Raw genomic sequence first — 23,330 nt, 5'->3', positions numbered from 1 at the left:
TTATAACTCTTGTGCAGGAAATTCCAAAAGTTTTAGGAGCCCTGTGCTAGGAAAGGAGTCAAAGGCCAAATACATATTTCTTACTATCAATCCAACCTAAGAGAGCAGCACCTTACTCAGAAGTACTGGATGCAGTTCCAGGTTTTCTCAAATTAAGTAGGGAAAAGGAAGAGAGGAGAACACATCTCTGTTTCTGTTCTCAGGCTCACAGCTGGCCATTTTCTCCAAAACACTCCCTTCTTTTAGTAAGAAGACTCTGCCTTCCCTAGATTCCCACATTGAAACCTGGTCTCTCTCCCATCCACAGGGAGCAGGCAGTTCATGTTGCAAACTGTTACTCAGGACCTGCTTTGCCCTCTTCCTCTGGAGTCTGGCCATCTGAAATTTGTTCCCAGGCCATTTCTGGGTGCATAAGCACTGCACTAAATTGTGCATAGCTCTGCTCAGGCCAACCAGATTATAAGACCCTGGGGTAGGTCCCATGTGTTAAGCATCTTTGTGCGTTTGCCAACACCAGGCATAGAGTATGTGAATATTGAATTGTTAAATGTCTAGGTTCCTTTACTTCCTCTCATTTTTAAGTTCTGTGGCCTTCAGTACATGATTTCACAATCTGTAGCAGAGTTTAGCTTGTGAGAATATGCTGCTGCTGTGATTCACTGCTATTCCATATGTTCTGGTTCTTGCTCTTTAGCTAAACTGGACTTATGAGGGATGATTTTTACTTATTTTTGTTAATTCCTTCATTTTTCTCCCCTCAGATCCCAACAGCAGACAGATATAAATTTATTCATTTACTCAATAAATGTTTCCTGATCATGTGTCATATGCTAAGCACTGTACTAGCACCAGGGGTGCAACAGTGAGAGAGAGAGAGAGAGAGATAGGGATAAAGAGAGAGAGGGGAGAGAAAAAGAAAAAAGGAAGTATGTTCTCTCAAGGAACTCACAGTATAGTAGAAGACAGAGAAGTTAATTTTTAAAAATCTGAAGAAAATCATAATATTACAACTCTGAAGAGTACCACAAAGGAAAAACACATGATAACATGTGGGAGGGGATTGTGTTTATCAAGAAATTCAAGGAAGCCCTGAAGTAGTGAACAGCTTAAATCTGAAGGGCCAATAGGGGCTAACTAGGCAGAGAAATGGGAAGAGGAAGTGTCTCAGTCAGAGAAATAGCATGGGCAAAGGTCCTGTGACAGAAATAATAGGCTTTGGACTGAGAGGAAGGTGATAACAGTGGAAATAGCCTTGTTAAAGATGTTAGTCTTCATTCCAAGGTGGTTTAGAAGAGGGGGGAGTGGTGGGGATGGAGAGAAGTAAATAGGTTTGTGAGATATTTCAGAGGTAACATTGTTAGGACATAGGAATAAATATACCATGAACAAGAATGTGGTATCCAAGATGAGTCCTCTATTCCTGTCCTGTGAGTGAGTGGAGGGATGAACACTTGGCTGGCAACATCATACCACCCAGGGTCTTTCCTGGCAATCCTCCCTGCTCCTGTCTATCAGCACCCCCACCCCCATCTGTCAACCCCAACACCCATCTCCCACCCTAGTGATGCCAAGAATCCATTTCAAGTCTCTTGGGTCTGTCTGGTAGGGTTGCTGCTCTATTTGCTAAATCATCTCAATGGGAGGAGAAAAATCATCTCAGTTTATCCAACAACCCACATCGAAGACCTCTCTCTGAAGGTTTGACTGAACCACCTGCGGCGGTGAAAGCATTTCCAGGGAAGGGTGGGCTGGCTTCATTAATGCTAAGTGAACTCCTGTGTTCCTGCCAGATGCTTTGATATATGGGACAATGCTGGTAAAGGCTTGTGGGAGGGATTTTTTTTTTTAACCCACCTCCTTGGTATCCCTTGAATGGCAGTTGACAATTAGCTGCTAAGTAAAAGGAGGCACTTATTTTTATTGTGGGCCCTGACAGCTTTATGTTCAGTCTTTAAAAGCCAAGAGTCATGTGTGTAAAGGTGAGTGGGGAGGGGAAGTGGTGTGGGAAGGAGGAAGGGAGGGCCTGGGGCAGGTGCCTGCAGATCCCAGAGTTTCCGTGCTGGAGTCAGAACCGGAGCAGTATTTACAAGCATGTGCTGGTCTGAAAGAGACAGAGGGTGGTTCTTCCAGCCTGGGGAGGAGGAAAGGCTTGAGGCTGGCCCAGCAGAGGCTGCGATTCCTCGCCCTTGCCTGCCTCATATTCCCAGGATGCCGCAGTGGGAAATGGGCTGTGGCTTTCCCTCTCTGGTACTGCTCTTCGGCTGGAATTTCAGGAAGAAAATCCGCAAGCTTCGAAAGCAAGGTATTTCTTATTCATTTTGTGATTCAATTCTTCTGCTAAACGACATTTTGCCCAGGCTTCCCTTCGTCCCTTTCCTGTCAGGGATAATAAGGCTCCTGGAACTGAGCCCATGGGAAGCAGGTACCAGCTCTTGGCCCACAGGGCAGGGCCGATGGGAAGGGGGGAAGCAGGGAGCAGGATGGGAGTGGGGCAGGCTCACCTGGTGACCTGGAATGGGAAGGGACTCTTGTCCTGAACCCAGGAGTGTTTGAATGATGATGAAGGAGGGACCAGTTTAGAAAGGAGGTGACAGCTAATCCTTCCATTTTCACTTCCCCAAACCAACCCAGTGTCCTGGGGCTTTTTATCAAAACTGCGGAGGAGTCTTGAGAAATACGGGCTGGAGGATGGCCTGTGAGCAGAGACTGGGCAGCTCTCCACCTCCATCTCCCTCCCCTTGAAACTTGGCTGATGTCTCTAATTTCTCCTAGATAATTTTATTACACTTACTTTAAACAGAAGGGATTAAATCACTGAATTTAGAACCATGGGGCAAATATGGCCTCGGGCAAATTCCTAATCTGAGTCTCAGTTTTCTCATCTGTAAAATGGAATAGTAATATCTACTTCCTAGGGTTCTTATGAGGAGTAAATGAGAGCACATGTGAAAGTGTCTAGAGCAGTTTGTCGTAGAAGTAGCTTAATTAAATGTATTAAGAATTATTACATGATATAATTAGCTGATCAATTACAATTCGTGTCTGTTAAGACAGAAATGCCTCTCTCAATCTTGACTGGTCCGGCATAATGAGCAGTTCTGAGTAAATGAGTGGCTGGCAGAGGGTAGAAAGAGCTGTGAGCAATAGTTCAATGAAAGGGCAGGTACTACCTAGGAGGTCATGGCACAGAACAGGAGGCCTGGGTTGGTCCCTTGGTGTCCTTGGAGAGTGGTCTTTGATCTCCCACCCCCATCTTCTATCTTCCTTCTTCCCTAGAACATTTCTGAATTTCATTGGGATGTCTCAGTTCATCTATGTCCCCTTATTTAGTCTATTTCTTGTCCACCCAGGATCAGAGGGTAGCAATCAGGACCCAGAAGTCAGAGGGAGGGAGAACTGAAGATTGGGTTTCTGGAGTTCCAGGGATGTTTCATACTCTGAACTCCTCATATATGATCTGAGATGAAGAATGACGAAGCCTGCCCTAGACAAACAATGAAGCAAACAAACAAACAAGGATGCTCTTTCTCTCATGTGAGAAGGGACCCTGTTGGTCCTGATGTCTGTAGAGCTTGCAGCAGTTACCCCTTGCTGGAGAGAATAGCTTTGGCTGATTTGCAGGCTGGAGACATAAAGTTTGAAGTCTTTATCATATGGATGATATTTAATAAAGCATTGAGGTTACAAAGTATGTGCAGATGAGGAAAGGAAAGCCCAGGACACTCTGACATTTAGAGGACAGGGAGAAAAGGAGGAATCATCAGAAAAGGCTGAGAAGGAGCAGCTAATGAGATAAATGGAGAGCTGAGAGAGTGGCAGACCAGAAGCCATGTGAAAATATGTCTCAGGAAGAAGGAGTGATTTGCTGTGTCACATGTTGCTGATAGAGAAATTAATATGAAGGCAGAGAACGTGACCCCAGGATTAAAAAATGTGAATTAGGCCACTGATCTTGACAAGTGCAAGTATGAAGAAATGCTGATCAGAGTTCATTCAGGAGAGACAAGGCTGAGAACAGGAGGGATGGGAGACAGCAGGTAATAACAGCTCATTGAGAACTGGTCCATCATGTGCCAGGCTCTGTGCCAGGAGATAAAAATAGATGGTGAGCCAGACAGGCTGTCCACCTTTGAGGAGCCCACAGTCCAGTGGAAGAGAGAGATGTTTAAATAAATCATTGTAAAACTCCATGAGAGGTGATAGAATAGAGGTATATACAGGGAGCTCTGCAAGCACAGAGCACAGTGAGTGAGTCTCTGAGGTGAAGACCTCTGAACTCAGCCTGCATTAAGATCAGGTTTCTAGGTGGGGAAAAGAAGGAAGGGCATTTGTTCCAGAGTTTACAAGAGCAAAGACCATTTTTATTTCTTTTTTTTAAAGATTTTATTTATTTATTTTTAGAAAGGGAAGGGAGGGAGAAAGAGAGAGAGAGAGAAACATCAATATGCTGTTGCTGGGGGTCATGGCCTGCAACCCAGGCATGTGCCCTGACTGGGAATCAAACCGGTGACCCTTTGGTTCATAGGCTGGCACTCAATCCACTGAGCCATACCAGCCAGGACAAGACCATTTTTCACTGTTTCTATCATAATCTCCAGCTACCAAAGAGGCTTGCCCACAGCAGATGCTCAGTCTATATTTGCTGAATGATTTGTGAATTCAAATGAGAGGAATATGCAAAAAACAGAGTTTGCAAAAGAAACTATTACAGTAATTTTGAAAGTAGCATCAAGGGTAGAGAAGAGAGACAGTTTAAAGTGCATTTAGGTTGTACTAATCTATCTGGAGGGAAAGAGGGGTGTTGCAGATGATTTGAAAACTCACATGTTTGCTGCTTGGGTTAGTTGAGTGCAAGTACCTTTTGTTAATGGCTTTGTATCCTCAGGAAGTGGCTTTGTATGTCTAGGAAAGTGCCTGGTGCTTGATTGCTGGATTGACGGAATGCTGTTGCTTGCAAGGAAGGCTACAGGAGAAGGAGTGATTTGTGAATGTTGGGGGCACATGAAAGTGAGATTGAAGAGGACACTGGGAAAACTAATCATTATATATTGGACTAATGGAATAGAGGAGAGAGAGAGGAGGGAAGAGAAAGAAATGATGGAGAAAGAGATAATGGACATAGTGAGATCTGGCCCAGATATGTGGACTTTAAGTTACTGGTCTGTAGGTGATATTCAGATGTATGGAATTATGTGACCTTTCCCAAGGAGAATGTCTAGAGTGGGAGGACAACTGAGCTGGAGTGCCTGGAAATGATACAGAAGGTAGAGGAAGGGGCCCATAAAGGGGACTGCAAAGGAGCCACCAGGGATGTGGGAATAAAATGAGAGTGGATGGTTTTGTGGTCATGTATGGAGAAGGTCTTGAGGAGGAAGAAAAATCAATACCATCAGAGTCTTCCGTGAAGACCAACAGAGTGGAATAAACACAGGTCACATTTGCCTGGTGTTTTTATTGACCAGATTAGCTGGAAAGATGCAAGTTGATTAAACCAGATGGGGATGGGTTGAGGGATTGAAAAGTGAATGCTAAGGGAAGAAGTAAAGACTGTGAGGATGGAAGGCTCTTTTGAGAAGTAGACAAGTTTTTTGATGAGTATATTGGTGAAGAGAAGCAGGATGAGTATTAGTTGTTTGAGATGTGGGATAGGAGATTAGTCTTTAATAAATTGACAAAGACTTAAGCTCATGTGGGCTCTTTTAATTGAAAGAGAAAAAAAATAAAATACAAAAAAGAAGAAGTGAAATCCTAGAAGAGGTGAAAATGGATGAAACACACAGTTGAAGGAAACATCACCGTAGGTGAAAGCACAGGGTCCTTTTCTTCCTCTGAGAGAGACAGGCAGACAGACTGGAGGAAGGATGAGAGAAGCAGAAACTGGAAATGAGGGCATTCACTCATGATATCCTCAATTTGGGGAGATAAGGGAAAGAGGAGACGAGGTCACCCGCTGAGATAGGAGAGGGAATGGTGGTGAGCTCAAGGTAGGTGGTGAAGGTTTGAAACCAAGACCTTAAAGAGACTGGAAATACAAATCTCCACAATCCATTCTGCTACCTTCCCTCATGGCTCTCCATGGCCTGATGAAGGCAAGGAGAGAGTAGTGGAAATGGCAGAGTGGAGATGATGGAGAGAAAAGGAAATTTGGGAAATGAGTGTATTGGTGAGAGTGGCATTGAAATGACTGGCTGTGGAGTATGGGAAGAAAGAGAATGAACACAGGACAAGGCAGACTCAGAGGAGGAGATGTGTTAGAGGGCTGACTGTGCAGAGGGGTGTGAAGGGAGCTCGATTCCAGATCACCTGTGAATTGGAGTTTCTGCCTTGGTACCTTAGACATGCAGCTCACATTTGACAGCTCTGACATCTCCATGCACACTGTTACATTGTGTTTGGGAAATCTTTCCTGAATGGGGTCCCCTGGGCCCCTTGATCTCAAGTTTCAACTGCTCTGAAACACATGTACCTCTCCATTTGAAACATTCTTCCCTGGACCCTTCAAAGGGAACTTTACAAGTGCCATGTAGTCTATATTTTAAGTCAGAGTACTTCAATTATTTTCCTCCAATTTGGTGAAAATATCTTTCCAGCTCCTTTCATGGACCAATGGGAATCTTATTCTATATTGTATTGACATTCTCTAATTGTTTTTCATCATTTTATATGGGGTCATTTTTTTACACAATTTGATGGGATGCTAATCAAACATAACATTTCCTTTCCTGAATAGCCTATTAATAGGCCTGCTGCTAGCACATGGCAGGGCACTAAAAAATGTTAGTGTGAAGCTGAACTTATCTACTGAGGATATCTCTACTAGTGTTTAAGCTAAGTAAATGCCAAAATTATTATTAGTCATGGAAAGCATTTGCTTGAAGATGAAGTAATTCATTAAGCAATTTAGCAAAATTTCTTGACTCTCTACCTTTTGCCAGGTTATATGCTAAACACTGGGAATGTAAAGAGATCATCCCATATTTCTAGCATTGGGGAGCTTACAGTCATATAGAGGGCACAGGGACCTACAAATAATTACAGCACAGTGTGGAAAGGGGCTGGGGTATTTGAGAAGGATATGGGTACACAGAGTAGAGAGAGAATCTCTCAGGCTGGGGTCATGGAAGGCTTAGCAGAGGTGATGATATTTGAATCAGGCGAAGGAAGACAAATAGAATTCCAGCAGACAGTGAGGGGAGAGATGAACAGACTGGGCAGTGAGAAGAAACCATCCAAGAGCATGAAGACTGGGGAGGACTGTGGGCTTTGGGAACACGAGGGTGAGGTGCCTCTGGGGGAGTGGCAGGAAGTCAGGCCAGAAAGGTAGGAGGGGGCCAGGCTGAATGCCAACCTAAAGAATGTTAGCACCGGCTCTCAAACTTCAACGACAAAAATATTTAATCAGTGTCACTGAAACACAAGTAAAATATACAAGAGGCTGGCAGGGCTGGTTGGGAGTAGGCTCAGGGGTGTCTAACCTTTTGGCATCTCTGAGGCCATAGTGGAAGAGGAAGGGTTGCCTTGGGCCACACATTAAATACATTGTGACACATAATCACAAAAGATATATGTTTTAAGTAGATTTCCAATTTTGTGTTGGGCTACATTCATAGCCATCCTGAGTTGCATGTGGCCCGTGGGTTGCAGGTTGGACTCCCCTGGCAGTAGGGAGAACACAGACCCACTTGTTCAGCTGTTCCTAGATCCCATGCCCTCACCTCTCAAGCTCACAATGTGATGAGGAAATGGATTCAGAGGAACCCCCTAGGACTTTGAAGGGTAATTTGAAAAACACTCCTGTAGCAATTTGGGAAGATGTGGACGACTATTAAGAAGAGTGGGGAGTGTGTTCAAGTAGACTAGAAGTTTGGAAGGATAAGTAGCAGGAGGGTTTTGGACATATTAGAAGGGAAGAAACACAGTCATTGGTAAGAGAGGAGTCCAGCCTGGCCTGGCTTAGGGCAGTAGGTGGGGGTGGAAAGGATGTAGGAGATTCAAGACTCATTACAGCTCTTTACAGGTGGAATCCACATTAATCAGAGACTGGGTCCAGGGGACCAAATAGGGAAAGAATCATGGAGAAAACCAAAGGGCTTTGGGAACCCGTGTCCTTGGGTTGGATTGGTGGATGGCACACAGTCCTAATTATAACAGAGGGAAACTCAGGCAGAACAGAGCTGAAACCATGACCTGTTTTCTGAACCTCCAGGATACCAAGGGCACTGGGACCTGGAGGGGGAAAAAATGAGTAGCCAATGATTATCCTGACTTATAAACCAAGCTTGTTAAGCTGCTGGGGTAGGGAAAGGCCAGAGCTGAGTGCTAAGAGGGCTGGGGAGGTGCTGGCCCACACATGCTTTGCTGGAGGCAGTGTAATTTGGAACAATATTTTTGGAAAGCAATTTGCATACCATTGAGTGATAAAAATGTTCAAGCCATGTGACCTAGTAATTCTACATGTGGGACTTTGCCCTAAGGAAATAGTTCGAAAGAATAAAAAGCCCATGTTCATTCATCCAATGTCAAATAATTAAACAATGAATTAGAAATATTACATTGTACTATGTACATTCCAGGAACTCTGCTAGGGGAATGAATATGTTCTTGTGTGCCAATGTTAATAGTGGTAAAACATAGTAAACAACCTAAATTATTAGAAATGCCACAATTGTTTAATATGTTCTGAGACATCCACATGACAGACTGTTCTGCTTTAATGCTATATGATAAGCAGAATATTCAAAATGACCTGGTGGCTGCTCCAGTTAAGAGCACATTCTCTTGCATTTACTGCCTGGGCTTGAATTTTGACTATGGAATGCCCTGGCACTTGACCTTGGCAAGTTCATCAGTGCCATAAGGTTCAGTGACTTTAACAGTAAGGTGGGTATCACAATACCACTTTATGGGATTGCTGTCAAGATTAAATAAGAAAAGATGTGCAAAGTGCTAAGTACAATTCCTAGCATACAAGTAACAATTCCTAGCATACTCAGTAAAAGTCAATTATTATTTTAAATACATAAATATGTGTGTCAATGGAAAAAGACTGACAGACTTCCCCAATTTCCAGTCCCAAATTTATAGCCCTAGGAAATATTGTGGGTGATTTTTTCCCTCTATTTTGTTTAGTATAATTTCTATAAAACCTCTGAGGTCATAGAGAACACGGAAAATCAAGAACTAGGAAAGTACTTTGGCCTGTCACTTCATCCCAGGGAAGTCAGAGTGATGGGCACGTTCTGTTTTTCTCTTCCCAGCGGTGTTCGGCCAGCGCTTGGATGAGACTGTAGCCTATGAGCAGAAATTTGGCCCCCACCTGGTGCCTATCCTTGTGGAGAAGTGTGCAGAGTTCATCCGTGAGCATGGCCTGAATGAGGAGGGCATCTTCCGACTGCCTGGGCAGGACAACCTGGTGAAGCAGCTCAGAGATGCTTTTGATGCAGGGGAGAGACCCTCCTTTGACAGGTATGCTATCTCCACCTCGCCCTCCCTTCTGCCTTACTTGGGTAAGAGGACCTCTCTCTTCCAGTTGAGCTGTGGGACTCACACAGACACTTCCAAGGGCTTTTGCTTGCAATAGAAAGGGCCGTTTGTGTTGCTCATTATTCAGAATTTGGGAGCCTGGAGCACAGTTAGGAGAGCATGGTGATCAATTCCCTGAGAGATAGGAGAGCCTGCTGGGCAGAGTCAGCAGATGTTTAAGATATAGGGGCAGGGAAATGTGAAGTAGGGGAGAAAGATGGGCCCTAGCTTCAGGTTGAGACTTTGGTGCAGGTAAGAACTGTGGGGCTAAGCTGGCTGTACAACAGACTTCGAGGCAGAGAATGCACCTTGTCTAGACCCAACAGCTCCGATTGTCTTCCTCAGCTATCCTGAAGTCACAGAACCAGGACTCGTTAGTTTGGGAAAGCAAAATACTATCCAACTCTGAATTTAGTTCTGAGCCCTTATGGTGGGTGTATATACTAACAGGTTGGCAGCCTGGTGTTCTCTCGAGTCTCTTCAGTGGAGTTGACCAACCCTGTTTGGGGCATATCATATGTAGGGGCACTTTTCCCCCACCCTCCTCATCCACGTAGGGGCACTTCTGCCCCACCCTCCCCATCCGTCTCCCCCATGTCCCTCTCACCCCACCTCCTCCAGCCTCCTAGCTGAGGTTTTCTTGCCTTCCATGCTAAGCTGGTACACTGCTACCCTGACATAGCACACGCTCTGCCTGTTGTGCAATATTTACCTTGGTTGCCTGCGTGCACTTGTCCTGCTGACAAGAAAGAGTCATTGTTCTTTCCAAATCAGCAGCCCATAAACCAAGATTTAGCAAGACAGGCCTGAACACTATCCAGTTTACAAAGGTCAACATTCCTCACAGGCTTATTTAGGACTGAGGAGCAGGGCTGACCCTGGGGAAAGAGCAAATAGCTGGGTGTCATGCCGTGTGAACAGTCTCACTGCTTACCTCTTCCTCACCTCTCACTTCAGTCCCTAACATTGTTCTGTCTTCCTCCAAAGCTTCTCTAAGACCCTTCTGTTTCCATTCTCAAAGCCACTGAGTTTGGACCACTATAGGTCTGTCTTTGCTGTCCTTGGCATGTAATAGGTTAATTTAGCAAGGGTGCCCTATTTTAATAGGAAAACAATGGGTAGAGTTGTTCCTGGAACTATAGCAGGTTATGGGCATAGGAGGTAAGGACCCTTCAGTGGCACCATAAATTGCTTTTAATTATCAAGCACCTGTTCAATTAAGCTCAACACCTTTATATTCAGTTTTCTTCTTATGTTTTTAATTAGTTTTGAGTTGATCAAAAGATACAGGTGGGTTTTTGCAAAAGCAATGTGAAGTCAGCCAGGAGTAACACAGGTGATTTTAGGGGTTTGCCAAATACCTGCCCTAGGCTTGAGCTTATGCATCTGTAAAATCAGCCTGGATGGTAGAGTCAGAGTCTTTGATTCCTCTGAAATACTTGCAACTGGAAGGAGGAAAGTTATCATATACCTCCACTGCTAGAGCTGAGGAGTTTACACATTCTGAAATAGGAAGGGCTCTTCAGGGTCCACCCAGGACTGACACTTGGGTCCACACAACCGTTTAGGGTGCTCATACCCTCTACATTGATCACGTGCACAGTTTTGCCGTGAGTTCCCCCAAATCACCTCACTAGAACAAAGAAAAACAAGGGAGCTCTAATTTATGATTCTAGTGCAGGTGTGTCTGGCTCTTATTAAAGATGTAAATATGAATTTAATAATCTCTTTGTCCAGTCTCTACTAGGCTGGATACTGCCCAGCTACAAGGCTGATGTACTTCTGATGCCTATTATTTCTGTGAGAAACTCACATAGGCCTTCTGCATTGGAGGGTCAGTGCTTCAAGGGAAGGATAGGTAGAACCATCTGAGGAGCCGTGGCTAATCTCTGCTGGGCCAGGGGTCCAGTTCAGAAGCCACCTGGCTCCTGACTTGCTCTTAGTCCTTGATTTAAAAAATTATTTAAGGATGTTTTGTGGGGTTGGAGGAACAGCAAGCACAGAAAGTATCCTGCTGGAAACTTAGACTATAATAATGACATCTGAGTCAGCCCTGCTCCATTGGGGTACAAACATTAAACCAAAAATTTATAGAAATAACTGCATGATCTTCATGTGTTAAGTGCTAAAGATGAAAAATAGATGGCATTATGAGAATTTAGAACAGGGGCTTTTGATATGGTCTGGTAGATTTAGGAAGGTTCCCAAGAAAATGACATTTAAGCTGAGACACAATAAACAAGCATGAGGAGTTAGCCAGGAGAAGTAGCCTTATCTCCCCCAGGTCAAATGAATCGGGCAGCTCTCTGGGCCCCGGCGTTCTCAGAGGATTTATATAGTTAGCTGTGTTCTTTGATTATAACTTTGAAGCACCTATACTGTATTTGTGGCTATGACCCCCTTCTCTTCTCATGTTGGATATTTTTGCCGACTTAGTTTCTCCTGATTAAACTGTCTAGTAGTTTTTCTCTTTTGCTTTCATTGTTTCTCTTCAAAAGATTCTGTTTTGTTGATGTATCATCTATGCTGTTTTTCTCATTTCAAATTCTTTGTTTTCTACATTCTTTCCACGGGTGTGTTTTGAGTGCTGGGGGCCTGGAGGCAGGAGGCTAGATAGAAGGCTGAGCCTACTCCTGGCAACAAAGAAACAATCAACAAAAACAACAAACTCCTGAAAACGTGGAGTGGAAGGAGGAGAGGGACTTAGAGGTTTTCATGTGACATTCAGAGAGTAGAACTGAGGGGATTTGGGAGACTAATTGGATGTGGGGTGAGGTAGCGGCCCCAGTCAATCGGAAGACCCTGGATTCTGATTTAAGACCTGGGTGGATGGTGGTGCAGGGACATTAGGAGGATGCCACTCCTGCGAGGTGCAAGCTTGTCTTTCTGACACTTTCTTGGGAACTTCCTGTATATTTCAACAAGAGAACTTTACCCGGGATATTTTCAGGCAGTGACTCAGCAGGGAAGTCTTTTCCAGAATCCCCACCCCTGGTTTCCTGAGGGCAGCCATGGAGCACAGTCAGGGACCTCGCCAGCTGAGGAGCAGGGTTCCCAGGCAGCAAAGCGGGAGACTTCAAGAAGGCAGCTCCCACCACTGGCTGTCAAAAACAAAATTTTAAAATATTTGCACGCAATGCCAAGACAGAGCTATATCGTCAAGCCCTCGTGTCCTTGTTTCTGCTTCCTCAAATGCGTCCCTTCTCCTGTCCGATCCTCCCATCCCGTCTCTCACGCAGGAGGAATTTCCACCCAGCAGATTCTCTATTCCTGACCGCTGAGAAAAGGGGATGCTCAAATGATCTGAACATCTTACCACATCACAGCTTTCAAACACGACCGAGACTGTTTCTTAAGAACACCAGTTTTTCTTGATATGAAATAAATTAATATTTCTTCACTAATGATCTTCAAGTATGTGGTAGACTCAGGCTTATTTTCTGTATGGAAAAAATGCAATAGCTCTATAAACTAGGGGTCAGCAGATGTTTCTTAAAAGGCCAATTCGGAAATATTTATGTTTCGTGGGCTAGACAGATGGTCTCTGCTACAACTACTCAACTCTGCTCTTAGCTTAGCCAAAGACTACAAAGTGAATGAGCATAGTTGTGTTCCTGTCACACTTTATTTTTGGATGCTGAAATTCAAATTTTATACAATTTGTACATGTCATGAAATATTCTTTTTTTGAGTTATTTCTCCAACCATTAAAAAATGTAAAAGCCATTTTTAGCTAGCAGGCTGTACAAATTATAGGCAGTGGGCCAGATTTGGCTCTTGGGTCAAGGTGTGTCGACCCCTGCTGGAAACCAGAGAAGCTGCGCCGAAGAGACGTCACTGCCCGCTAATCAGGCAATAGGATAAATGTTGTCTCAGTTCCTGCAACAGGGTCTCCTCCCCTTACCCTCCAGGCTGATACACATGCTGCCTGCTTCATGTTGTAACTGTTCGTCACTAAACAGATCTTATCTGGAGAGTCTCCTGTGGCTCCCAGCTCTGCATTAAGTGTCTCTTCCTACATTTCCATACAACCCCAGGTCCTGGACTTCCCTTGTCATGGTCTTAACCACACAGTATTGTAATGACTTGGTAAGATTTGAGTTTGCACAGCCCTGTGGTTCAATGATGTGAGGGGTCCCGTGTGTCCCTAGGGTTCGCTGCTAAAATCCCTGTGCCTGACATAGTATCTTGCATCTAGTGGGTTCTTTCAGTGCTTGTTGATTGAATGAATGACTGAATAAATATATGAATGAATCCCAGAACTATTTTAAGGCTCTGAGGGATCAAGTATATCGATGGACCATGAATATAAAGCAGTTATCACATGAAAAATGAGGTACTAAGTACAGAATGCTAAATTGTGAGGTGCTAAATTACTTGGAGAAAGAAGAAAGCAATGAAGATTAAATGGTTGAAGATTTAATGAGAAAGTAAACCTTGAACTTTCCTTTAAGGCAGTTGGGTAGAACTGATAAAGGAAAATGTGTTGGGGGTTATTACTCCACAAAGGAATTACCAAATATGTTTTGGTGGATACACCTTTATTAGACTCTACTCCTCTGCAAAGCTCCCCTTTGGAACACAGGGTTCTTGGAACGTGGATCATCAGTGGGGAGGTGAGGAGACTCCTGGAGTTTTGCTTTTAAAGAGTGTTGCTTATTTTCTTCCAGAGATACAGATGTGCACACAGTGGCCTCCCTGTTAAAGCTCTACCTCCGAGACCTCCCAGAGCCGGTGGTTCCCTGGAGCCAGTATGAGGGGTTCCTGCTCTGCGGGCGTCTCATGAATACTGATGAAGCAAAGGTTGGTGTCTCATAGAGTTAGGTGTCTCACTTGGAAAGAAGGTGGTGGTTACTGAACACTATTCTGGTAGGCAAGCAGCAGTGGGTCAGGGGACTCATACATTTTGGTGAGATACTTTGTCCAGCTGGAACTTCCTTGGCAACAAAAGGCAAATGAAACCAATTATAGTGACAGCCTTCACCTGATGGAACAGTCCGATAAAGAATTGGACCATAATAAAATAGTGTTTTGTCACTTTAACATCAGTAAGAGAAAGAGGATTCATTGGAGAAGGGTTTCCAGCAATACAGCTTTGTTGAGACCAGCTGGGATGCAAGGTCAGGTTGACCAACCTGGAAAGCAGGTAAAAGGTCAGGATGTGCAGTTCCATGATGACCATGCGTGTCAGATGTGGGTGTCCGAAGAACTCATGTGCCAGAGAGAGGAAGGGCAGGGAGCTCTTCTTTCTGCCTTTCAGCAGCAGCTGCCTGCAGGGGCTATAGCACCTTGTTATAACTCCTCATTTTAGTGTGTGTTTTTCAGTAACTTTTTATTTTAAAAACTATAAATTTACAGACATTGCAAGGTGTCAGCTGGTTGTATAGAGAGGCTCATCGTTTTTGCAGAGTGTTGCTTTTTCATTTCTTTGTTATTATCCCCTCTTCTTGGTGCTACCCTGAGGCAAGGACTATTGAACAACTCATAATCAAAACCGTTTGCTTAATGAATGCTGGAGATGTGGCACTCTAGGAACACTGCCCAAGTGCTGCTTCTACACAGACACACCAGTTATGTTCCAGGGTCTCATTGCTGGCAAGGGAGCAGCCTCATTCACTGGTGTTAAAAATCTCTTTCCAGGCTCAGCAGGAGTTGATGAAGCAGCTTTCTATCCTTCCTCGGGAAAACTACAGCCTCCTGAGCTACGTCTGCAGGCAAGTTCCCTGGTATCAGCTACTCAGTTTTCAATCACAGCAGAAAAAAGCTCCTCGGTAGAGAAGGAAAGAGTGTCTGTGAACTCAGGGATTCTGGTTCGGATCTTTGTAAGGTCAACTTTATACATAGCTCCAAGGTAGTTTCCTGTGTCCACAAGATAATGTAAATGATCCCCTGAAAATCTGGTCAGCACACAAACATACCTGCTTCCTCCTTAGGCCCTCCCAGTACTGCCCAGAGTCCTGGGACATGCAGCAGAACCCAGAATCTTTATAATGTTTCTAGAATTATCTCCCATATTCCTGACTCTGAGCCATAAATTAGTGTCCCAGAGACATACACTCCAGGCCACCTTTCAATTCCTCTTTCTGGGGACCTGTTGGGTCACCTCTGTGGCAGCATGCAGCCTGTGGACAGACCCAGATCCGAATGAGCTGGGAGCCTGGATCTCCTTGCCAGATAGAGCTGAAATTTACCTTAATTTAAAATACAATAATTTGTTGTAGTTTCCAAATTATAAAAAGCGATACATGCTTGATTTTGAAATCAGGAAAATGCAACATACTGTAAATAAGAAATAAAAATTACCCACAATCTTCTTACTGAGAAAAAATTATTATTAACATTTGGATGTTTTTCCTTCTGGATGTTTTTCTCTCTATAATAGATTTTTTTACATATATCAATATAAATGTACTGGGACAATTTTTTATACCAAATTGGAATTATATATGTATAATATGCACATATATTGCACGCACATATATGCATATATATAAATAGTTGTATACTGCTTTCTTTTTTGGCTCAATGTTTCATTGTGAGCATTCCCCTATGTCATAAAACAGGATTATAAATAACTTCATAATATTCCATAAAGTTTACTCACTTGGACACACCAACCTTTATTTGATAATTTTTCTGTATTTGGAATTTTATTGTGCTTCAGTTTATCTATTTAAAAATAATTTTTAGAAAAAGTATTTAGAAATTCCCTTCTTGATCTGTTTAGTTTTTTTAAAATTGTGAATCTGAAAATTGCATGCTTCAAATGAATAGAATTATAGGAGAAATTGATGGTTAATTATTGAGCACCTGCTGGGAATTTGAGATGTGTGATACTGTAATTGGAGGACATAAGCAAGGAGGCACTATGGATTCCCAGCTCTGAGATTTTCCTCCCTGGAGACTTGGGTGAAATGAATGCTAAGAGCCTTGGAAATAAGCTTATAAAGGCAGGACAAGGGTAGTCACCCATTTTAGTCCTTTTAGCCTCGTCTTAGTTCCCTGAACTGGATGCTTCTTTCTGCCAGTGTGACTCCCCTCCCCTTTCCCAGCCCAAGTCTACCACCTCAGCTGGACAGGGCCCTCCTGGTTTCTATTCTTCCTTGATCTTGAATCTTTTGGGGTGGAGCTAAATTCTCGTGGGAAGAGCAGGCTGATCCCATTCCTGAAATCAGGAGGAGTGTTGAGATCCATCTCTGAGATCTCATTGATACCTGGAAGTGCTTCCTTCTGGCAACTTCCTATTTCCTACTCTGGGATCTCCTGGCTATCCACAGGTTCCTACATGAAATCCAACTGAACTGTGCTGTTAACAAGATGAGCGTGGATAACCTGGCTACTGTGATTGGTGTGAATCTCATCAGGTCAAAGGTAGAAGACCCTGCTGTGATCATGAGAGGTATGGCTGGTCCTGTGGAAAGGCAGATACAGAGGAACTAACAACAGTTACAACACTAGTTCTTATGTCTGTGTACTGATCTGCAATTTGCTGTGAATTTTGGGCTGATTATCTTGTCTGAATTGTAGAATAGCCCCATGAAGTCAGGAGGGCAGGAATTGTGTCCATTTTCCAGACCATAGCAGAGGTTAATAAAGATTTACCTAATGCAGTACAATAGGCTAGCACAACAGTTAGTTAGTGTTTCTTAATCTTTTATTATGTTTAAGTATCCCTAGCCAGAAAGAGCAAACAAGTTTCATTTTATAAGCCAGCTCACAAAAAAGGTACTTGAAAAGCTGCATTGAAAAGGCTTCTGAGGCTGTATATTAGATCAGTAAGCAACAGTCCTGCCATAGAGTACTGATGCCAGCCATGGAACTGGGGAGGCAGTATGCCTGGCATGTATTCGCTATGTGTGCAATAAGACACCGGATGTCATATTGAAGACTGCATTAGGAGAGATGGATGTTTTCATTTTCTCTGCTGTTCGATTGCTAATTTCCTGATTAGAGACTGGAGTGGAGTGTTGATGGAAAAATCCTCTTTTACTCCAATTCACATCCTTCTTCATTCCCATCCATTTCACTGCAATTTCCCACCCCAAGCAATTAACAAGTTTTCTCCTACAAGGAGAAAAAGGAGGTCTTTTGGGGCCGTGTGGTTTTAGAGTCACTTTTGGAGACATCCATGGGTAGAAACCTTTGGGGACTGCCTTCTTCCTGCCCCATGGTCCAGCACTTCGAATCTCTTTCTTCTTCTTTCAGGAACTCCTCAGATTCAAAGAGTGATGACCATGATGATCAGAGACCATGAAGTCCTCTTCCCCAAGTCCAAGGATGCACCTCTGTCACCCCCAGCCCCCAAAAATGACCCCAAGAAACCTCCTGTGGCTCGAAGCTCTGTGGGCTGGGATGCCTCTGAAGATGTCCCAATTTCTAGGACAAACAGCTTCAGTAATACGGTAAGGTGTAGAGAGCCCTCTTCCTTCCATCCGACTCTCTCTTTAATCTGGTTATCCTGTGTGACAGCTGCTCTGGGTGGCAGTTTGGGGAGTTTTAGATGATGCTGTGTCAGTGAATACAGCTGGTACAGACTCATCTGAATGCATCTTGAAAGCTTGGTGCCTTTAAAGATCTAGTCTCTGTTTGCATTGTGGAGGTGGAGTTAGTGACGTGTGTGCCAATCACCAGATGACTGAGCAATGGGACTCTTCACTGAAGCCTACCCCAGAGGGAAATACTTTAAAGCACAGTCAAGGGAAGTTCAATGGAGAAAAAGATACCTCACCTTGTAAATGTTTTAGTGAGGGTTGTTGAAAATTCTGGGTCAAAGTCCAGAGAGAGCTGGTTTCCTGCTAACCCATGAAACGTGATTTCTTTCTCAGGGCATGTGATGTGTTCGTGTAATATTTCTCATTCCCTGATAAGCTGTCTCAGCAATGTCAGCTCCCTCTTTGTAATGAAGGGCTGGGACTTACTTTCCCAATGTCAGAAAACTCTGCAGACTTTTAAATTTAGATTCTTTGAGGGCAACAAGCCACAAAGGTCAAATATTTTCGCATATTTATAGAAACAATTTTTTTAAAAATAAAGGAACATGTGAACTTTATATAGCAGCCTGATTCTTTATGTGTGATCAAGAAGGGAATTAAAAGTTTTGGCTTGACTAGGTAATGTAAGTTACCTATAGTACTTTTAATCCCAAGGGTGCTTAAGAAAGGATTGAAAAAAATAGTAGGTAGTGGTAGTGATGGTGGAAATGTTTTCTAAGTGGTCTTGGCACAATGCATCTTACTAACACTCAAAAATTAAATTAATATTTAGAAATGTTCATACTTCATGCAATGGAATCATCCTAGAGGTCCTTGAGACTAGCCTTTCTTATGCTCACTGGACAGATTTCTGTGTAAGTATGGGCAGCTATGTACAGCACTGTGCTGCCAAATTTAAACAGATCACCTCTGGAGTCCCAATCATTAACTCTGTAGCACAGAATTTATCATGCACATTTTATGTTTGATGATGTGATTCTCAGGTAGGTTGACCAGCTGGCCCAAGATGGCAACTCTAGAATGTTACAGAATGAGATTTAGACGTAGTTCTGGCCTCAAGGCCTAGGTACTTCTGACTTCTGATGAGCTTTTTGAAGCAGTTGATTATCTAGAAGGGTTAGAAAAAGAACTTCAGCCCTGATTTTCAGATTTTACATTTAGGGTTCATTTTTTCTTCATTCTTTTTCTTTTTAATTTAACTTAAAAATATATAATACGGCCCTGGTTGGTGTGGCTCAGTGTATTGAGTGCCAGCCTGCAAACCAAAGGGCTGCAGGTTTGATTCCCAGTCAGGACACATGCCTGGGTTGCAGGCCAGGTCCCCAGTGTGGGGGCGTGCATGAGGCAACCACACATTGATGTTTCTCTTCTTCTTTCTCCCTCCCTTCCCTTCTTGAAAAATAAATAAATAACATATTTAAAAATATATACATATACATATATGTAATATGTACAAATAGTCGAGAAGAATAAAAAAGAAGAAAAAGAGCTACATTGAGAAGTGCTGCTCCCTTCTCTATCTCTACTCACTCCATCCTTCCCTGCCTTTATTACTTTCCTATATATCTTTCCAGCGTTCTTTTATGCAAATATAAGCAGATATGAATGTAAATTGTTATTTACCTCTCTCTTTACACAAAATGTAACAATCTTACATAATCTCCTTCCACACACACACACACACACATGCACTCACACACACACTTTCCTCTGTATCTTGAATTTTTCCACTTAAGTGTCAATACCAGAGAGCTCTTCATGTCAGTACACAGACAACTACCTCATATGACCTCATGTTTTTAGCTGGTGTATAGTGTTCCATTCTGCATTTGTACCATAATCTACTTAACCAACCCCTGTAGATTTCATTCCTTTGTACTACAAATAAGGCTGCAATATATAACCTTGACTGTGCTTCATTTTATATGCAAGCTGATGTATTTCTGGGCTAAATTCCCAGAACTGTGATTGCTGAGTCAGAAGGTAAATAGATTTGTGATGTGTAATTTTGATTAAAATTACCAAATGAAATTTGTGCCATTTTGTAATTCTACTAGCAATGCATGAAAGAACCCATTTCCTTACAGTGTTACTAGCAGGGCTATGTTGTCAAATTTGGAGGCGGGGGTGGGGGTTGGAAGGGGAGTATCCTTTTGATAGATGAGAACTGATATTTCAGTAATTTTAATTTGAGTTTTTCCTATTATTAAAGAGTCCAAACATCTTTTCTTATGTGTTTATGTGTAAGGGCTAGCTGCATTTTCCTCTGTGAACTGCCTTATCTCATCCTTTGCCCATTGGCTATTGGTCTTTTTCTTTTTAATTGGTTATTGGTCTTTTTCTTCTCAATTTTTATGAACTTTATCTGTTAGGTCAATTAGCTTGTTGTCAGGGATATACATTGAAAATATTTTTTCCAGTTTATCATTTTTTACTTGATTTAGCATGTAGTGATTTATTTGTTTTAATTTTGTTCATTTTAGTTTTGGGGGTCATGCCTTGTAGGTTGAATTTATCAAGCTTTTCCTTTATGGCTTCTGGATTTTGAGTCATAGTTAGAAAGGCTTCCCCATTCTACAGTTGTAAAAGAATCCTGGCTTAGGACTCTTTTACCACAAACATACAATGCTTTAGTTAGTTCTTCACCTCTAGAATATGAGTTTCTTCAACTATAATGTTCTTTAAAAAAATGCCAGTCAGATAATCAATTCATGTGACAAACGAAGAGAATGTCTTCTAATCAGAACTTCATAGGTGTGCAGCCCAGAGATACTTTCCTTTAAGTCTCTAATTCTTTTCTGGGGAACATGACATGTGTGGGAAAAACCCATGTGACATTCATGGTCATTTTTTTCTAGACCAGTGACTTGGAAGCAACCAGCCCTACTGGACAGCAGCCGAGTGATGTATGTCTAGAAGACAGTAGCAAAACTCCCAGGGAAAAACCAGGAGACTGGAAGCTGCAATCACGAAAAAGGACTCAGACACTCCCTAATCGGAAATGTTTCTTGACAGCATCTTTTCAAAGTGCCAACAGCAGCAAGATGGAGATCTTTAAAAATGAGTTCTGGTCACCTTCTTCAGAGGTGAAGGCAGGGGACGGGCATAGGAGAACGATGTCTCAAGGTGTGCCCAACCTTTCTGACTCTCAGAGGACTTCCACCTATGATAACATCCCTACTCTGCCAGGGTCCCCTGGGAATGAAGCAGGTGCACTCTCCTCTGGTGCCTCTGACTCCAAGAGAGATACTCTTTCCAACCCAAACTCTGAAACCAGGCCTGGGACAAAGAACTCTGGAGAAGAAGAACTTAAATCTTTGCAAAAGATGGTCCAGGAGCTGCAAAAGGAAATAGAAACACAGAAACAAATGTATGAAGAACAGATTAAAAAGTAAGTCACATACAGTGGGGAGCCACTTACCTTCAATCTTTAGAATGGAGAATAAAGGATTATTCTTGTCTGCCAAAGAATGACATTATAAACCTTCAGTTTAGAGAACACAGTAATCTATAGCAGTAAAAGGAATGATGTGATGACTAAATTAGTGAAAACTCTAAGCTTTAAGTTAAATTCATGAAAAATTATGTAGCTTCAGTAGCCTAATCAACTATTTCCAAATGGTGATTCTTTAAGGATCAACATACCTTAACAAATTAAGAGGAACTTAAAAAGTTTTTTTCGTATTAGTGTGATTTATCCATTTTCAACAATGTTTATTGAGCACCTGTTGTGTGTGCTAGGTATCATCCCAGCTATTGGGGAATAACACTGAACAAAACAGACAAAAGTCCCTGTGTTAATGGAGCTTTCCTTCCGGTGGGAACAGAAGGACAATACAAATAAGTGATGAGAATATGTGCTATACCGGATGGTGGAAAATGCCATGGAGAGAAATAAAGCAGGCCAGGAGGTTGGGGGATTCAAGAAAGGGGTTCCAGTGTTAAATAGGGTGGTCTCAAGAAGGCCCTCTGAGAAGATGGCATTAAAGCAAAGGCCTGAAGAAGAAGAGGGAACAAGTCAGGTCTACATGTGGAGAAGAGCAGGCCAGGCAGAGAGAAGCAAATGTTCAGAGGCTGGGGGAAGGGAGTAGGTCTGGTGTGTTCATGCACCCCAGAGCAGGGATGGGCTAGAACATGAGGAAGTAACTGAGAGCAAAGAGGGCAGAGAAGTGCAGGAGACCAGTGCACAAGTCAATCATTTGTAGAACTACAAGACTTGTGTGATACCTTGGCATTGACCAGAACAGTCCTGGAGAGACTCCCATTGTGCTCTAACATGAGAGTCACTGACAGGGTAGGGAAAGAACTGGCTTTCATGGAGGCAGCCACTCCTTCTGAATGGAAGAGTCTTCTGAGCCCACTCTCAGGGACCTCCCACTCTTGGTGGAGGGAGAAGTAACAGTCTGTAGTGTCTGAGTTTCATGCTTCAGGCACACCTTTTCATGTAACCCTCACAGCAATTGTTTGAAACAGACAATATCCTCATTTTACAGAAGAAATGGAGGCTCAGGAAGGACAAAAAGATTCCCAAAGGTTGCACACCTAATCATTGGTGGGGCTGAGATTTGAACCTGGGTTGACCAGCTCCCAGGTCCACTCAGATCTTACCTCTCCATTGAAATTACTGGTCAAGATCTAGCATAGTGTTTTATTTGAGATGTCCCCCAAAACAAGAGATAGGTGGAGAATTTGGAGAAGAAAACTAGATTTGTAATGGGAGGACCAGAGGGAATGAGACTAATTTAGTTTTATGAGACAATAGGCAGTGGTAGACAAGGCTCTGGAGAGGGGCCATTACATGCAGATTGGGGGAAAGGCCTTGGAGATAAGAGTCAGGCCTGGGCTTAGATGGAAGCCCCAATCTCCATATAAAGTGGTCAGGCTGTTGGGAGAACAGAGAAGCACTACCTCTCAGAATGAAATTTCCAGTCACACAATCTTCCCACAGGTCTGAAATGTCCTCTTTTGACGTAAAAAATGGCATATGTACTCTCACTCCTAAGAGTTAATTCAGCAGAGCCTGGTGGGGGGCACATGGGACTAGACTAAGGTTTTGGCAAGCAACAGTGAAAATCCTCTGAATTCAGGAATCCAATAGCTTCTTCACCTGGAGCAGGATTCAGAAGTGAGGGTGGGACTACCAGGACTGCTGCTCTCAAAGGGAAGTTCCCTGGACTTCCCCAAATCTTTATCCCTAGGAGGCCTTAATAAGAGAAGGTGCTGGTCTGTACTCACCATTGAAGCAGAATGAGAAGGCACTCAAGTGTAATGAAAGTGTTGGAAATCTGGAATATGAGTGCGGCTTCAGTAGTCAAT

At 43.1% G+C, this 23,330-nt stretch overlaps 1 protein-coding gene across 4 annotated transcripts in view; it reads left to right on the top strand.

Annotated features, from left to right (window-relative positions):
• The window catches only part of ARHGAP25 (Rho GTPase activating protein 25), an 83,897-nt gene that overhangs the window by 57,866 nt on the left and 2,701 nt on the right, over positions 1–23,330 (top strand). For 3 of the 4 annotated variants that reach the window (XM_028517291.2, XM_028517290.2, XM_036028138.1), the window contains 6 exons: positions 9,258–9,465; positions 14,193–14,325; positions 15,163–15,236; positions 16,800–16,921; positions 17,728–17,924; positions 20,873–21,405. In XM_028517291.2, coding sequence (XP_028373092.2) covers positions 9,258–9,465; positions 14,193–14,325; positions 15,163–15,236; positions 16,800–16,921; positions 17,728–17,924; positions 20,873–21,405 — 1,267 coding nt within the window. Of the gene's footprint in view, positions 1–2,059; positions 2,303–9,257; positions 9,466–14,192; positions 14,326–15,162; positions 15,237–16,799; positions 16,922–17,727; positions 17,925–20,872; positions 21,406–23,330 lie in introns of those variants that run through there. The other variant, XM_036028139.1, reaches the window with a different exon arrangement.

The sequence above is a fragment of the Phyllostomus discolor genome, chromosome 6, assembly GCF_004126475.2.
Source record: "Phyllostomus discolor isolate MPI-MPIP mPhyDis1 chromosome 6, mPhyDis1.pri.v3, whole genome shotgun sequence".
NCBI classification, from domain to species: Eukaryota; Metazoa; Chordata; class Mammalia; order Chiroptera; family Phyllostomidae; genus Phyllostomus; species Phyllostomus discolor.
This window is presented reverse-complemented; position numbering and strand designations above follow the sequence as displayed.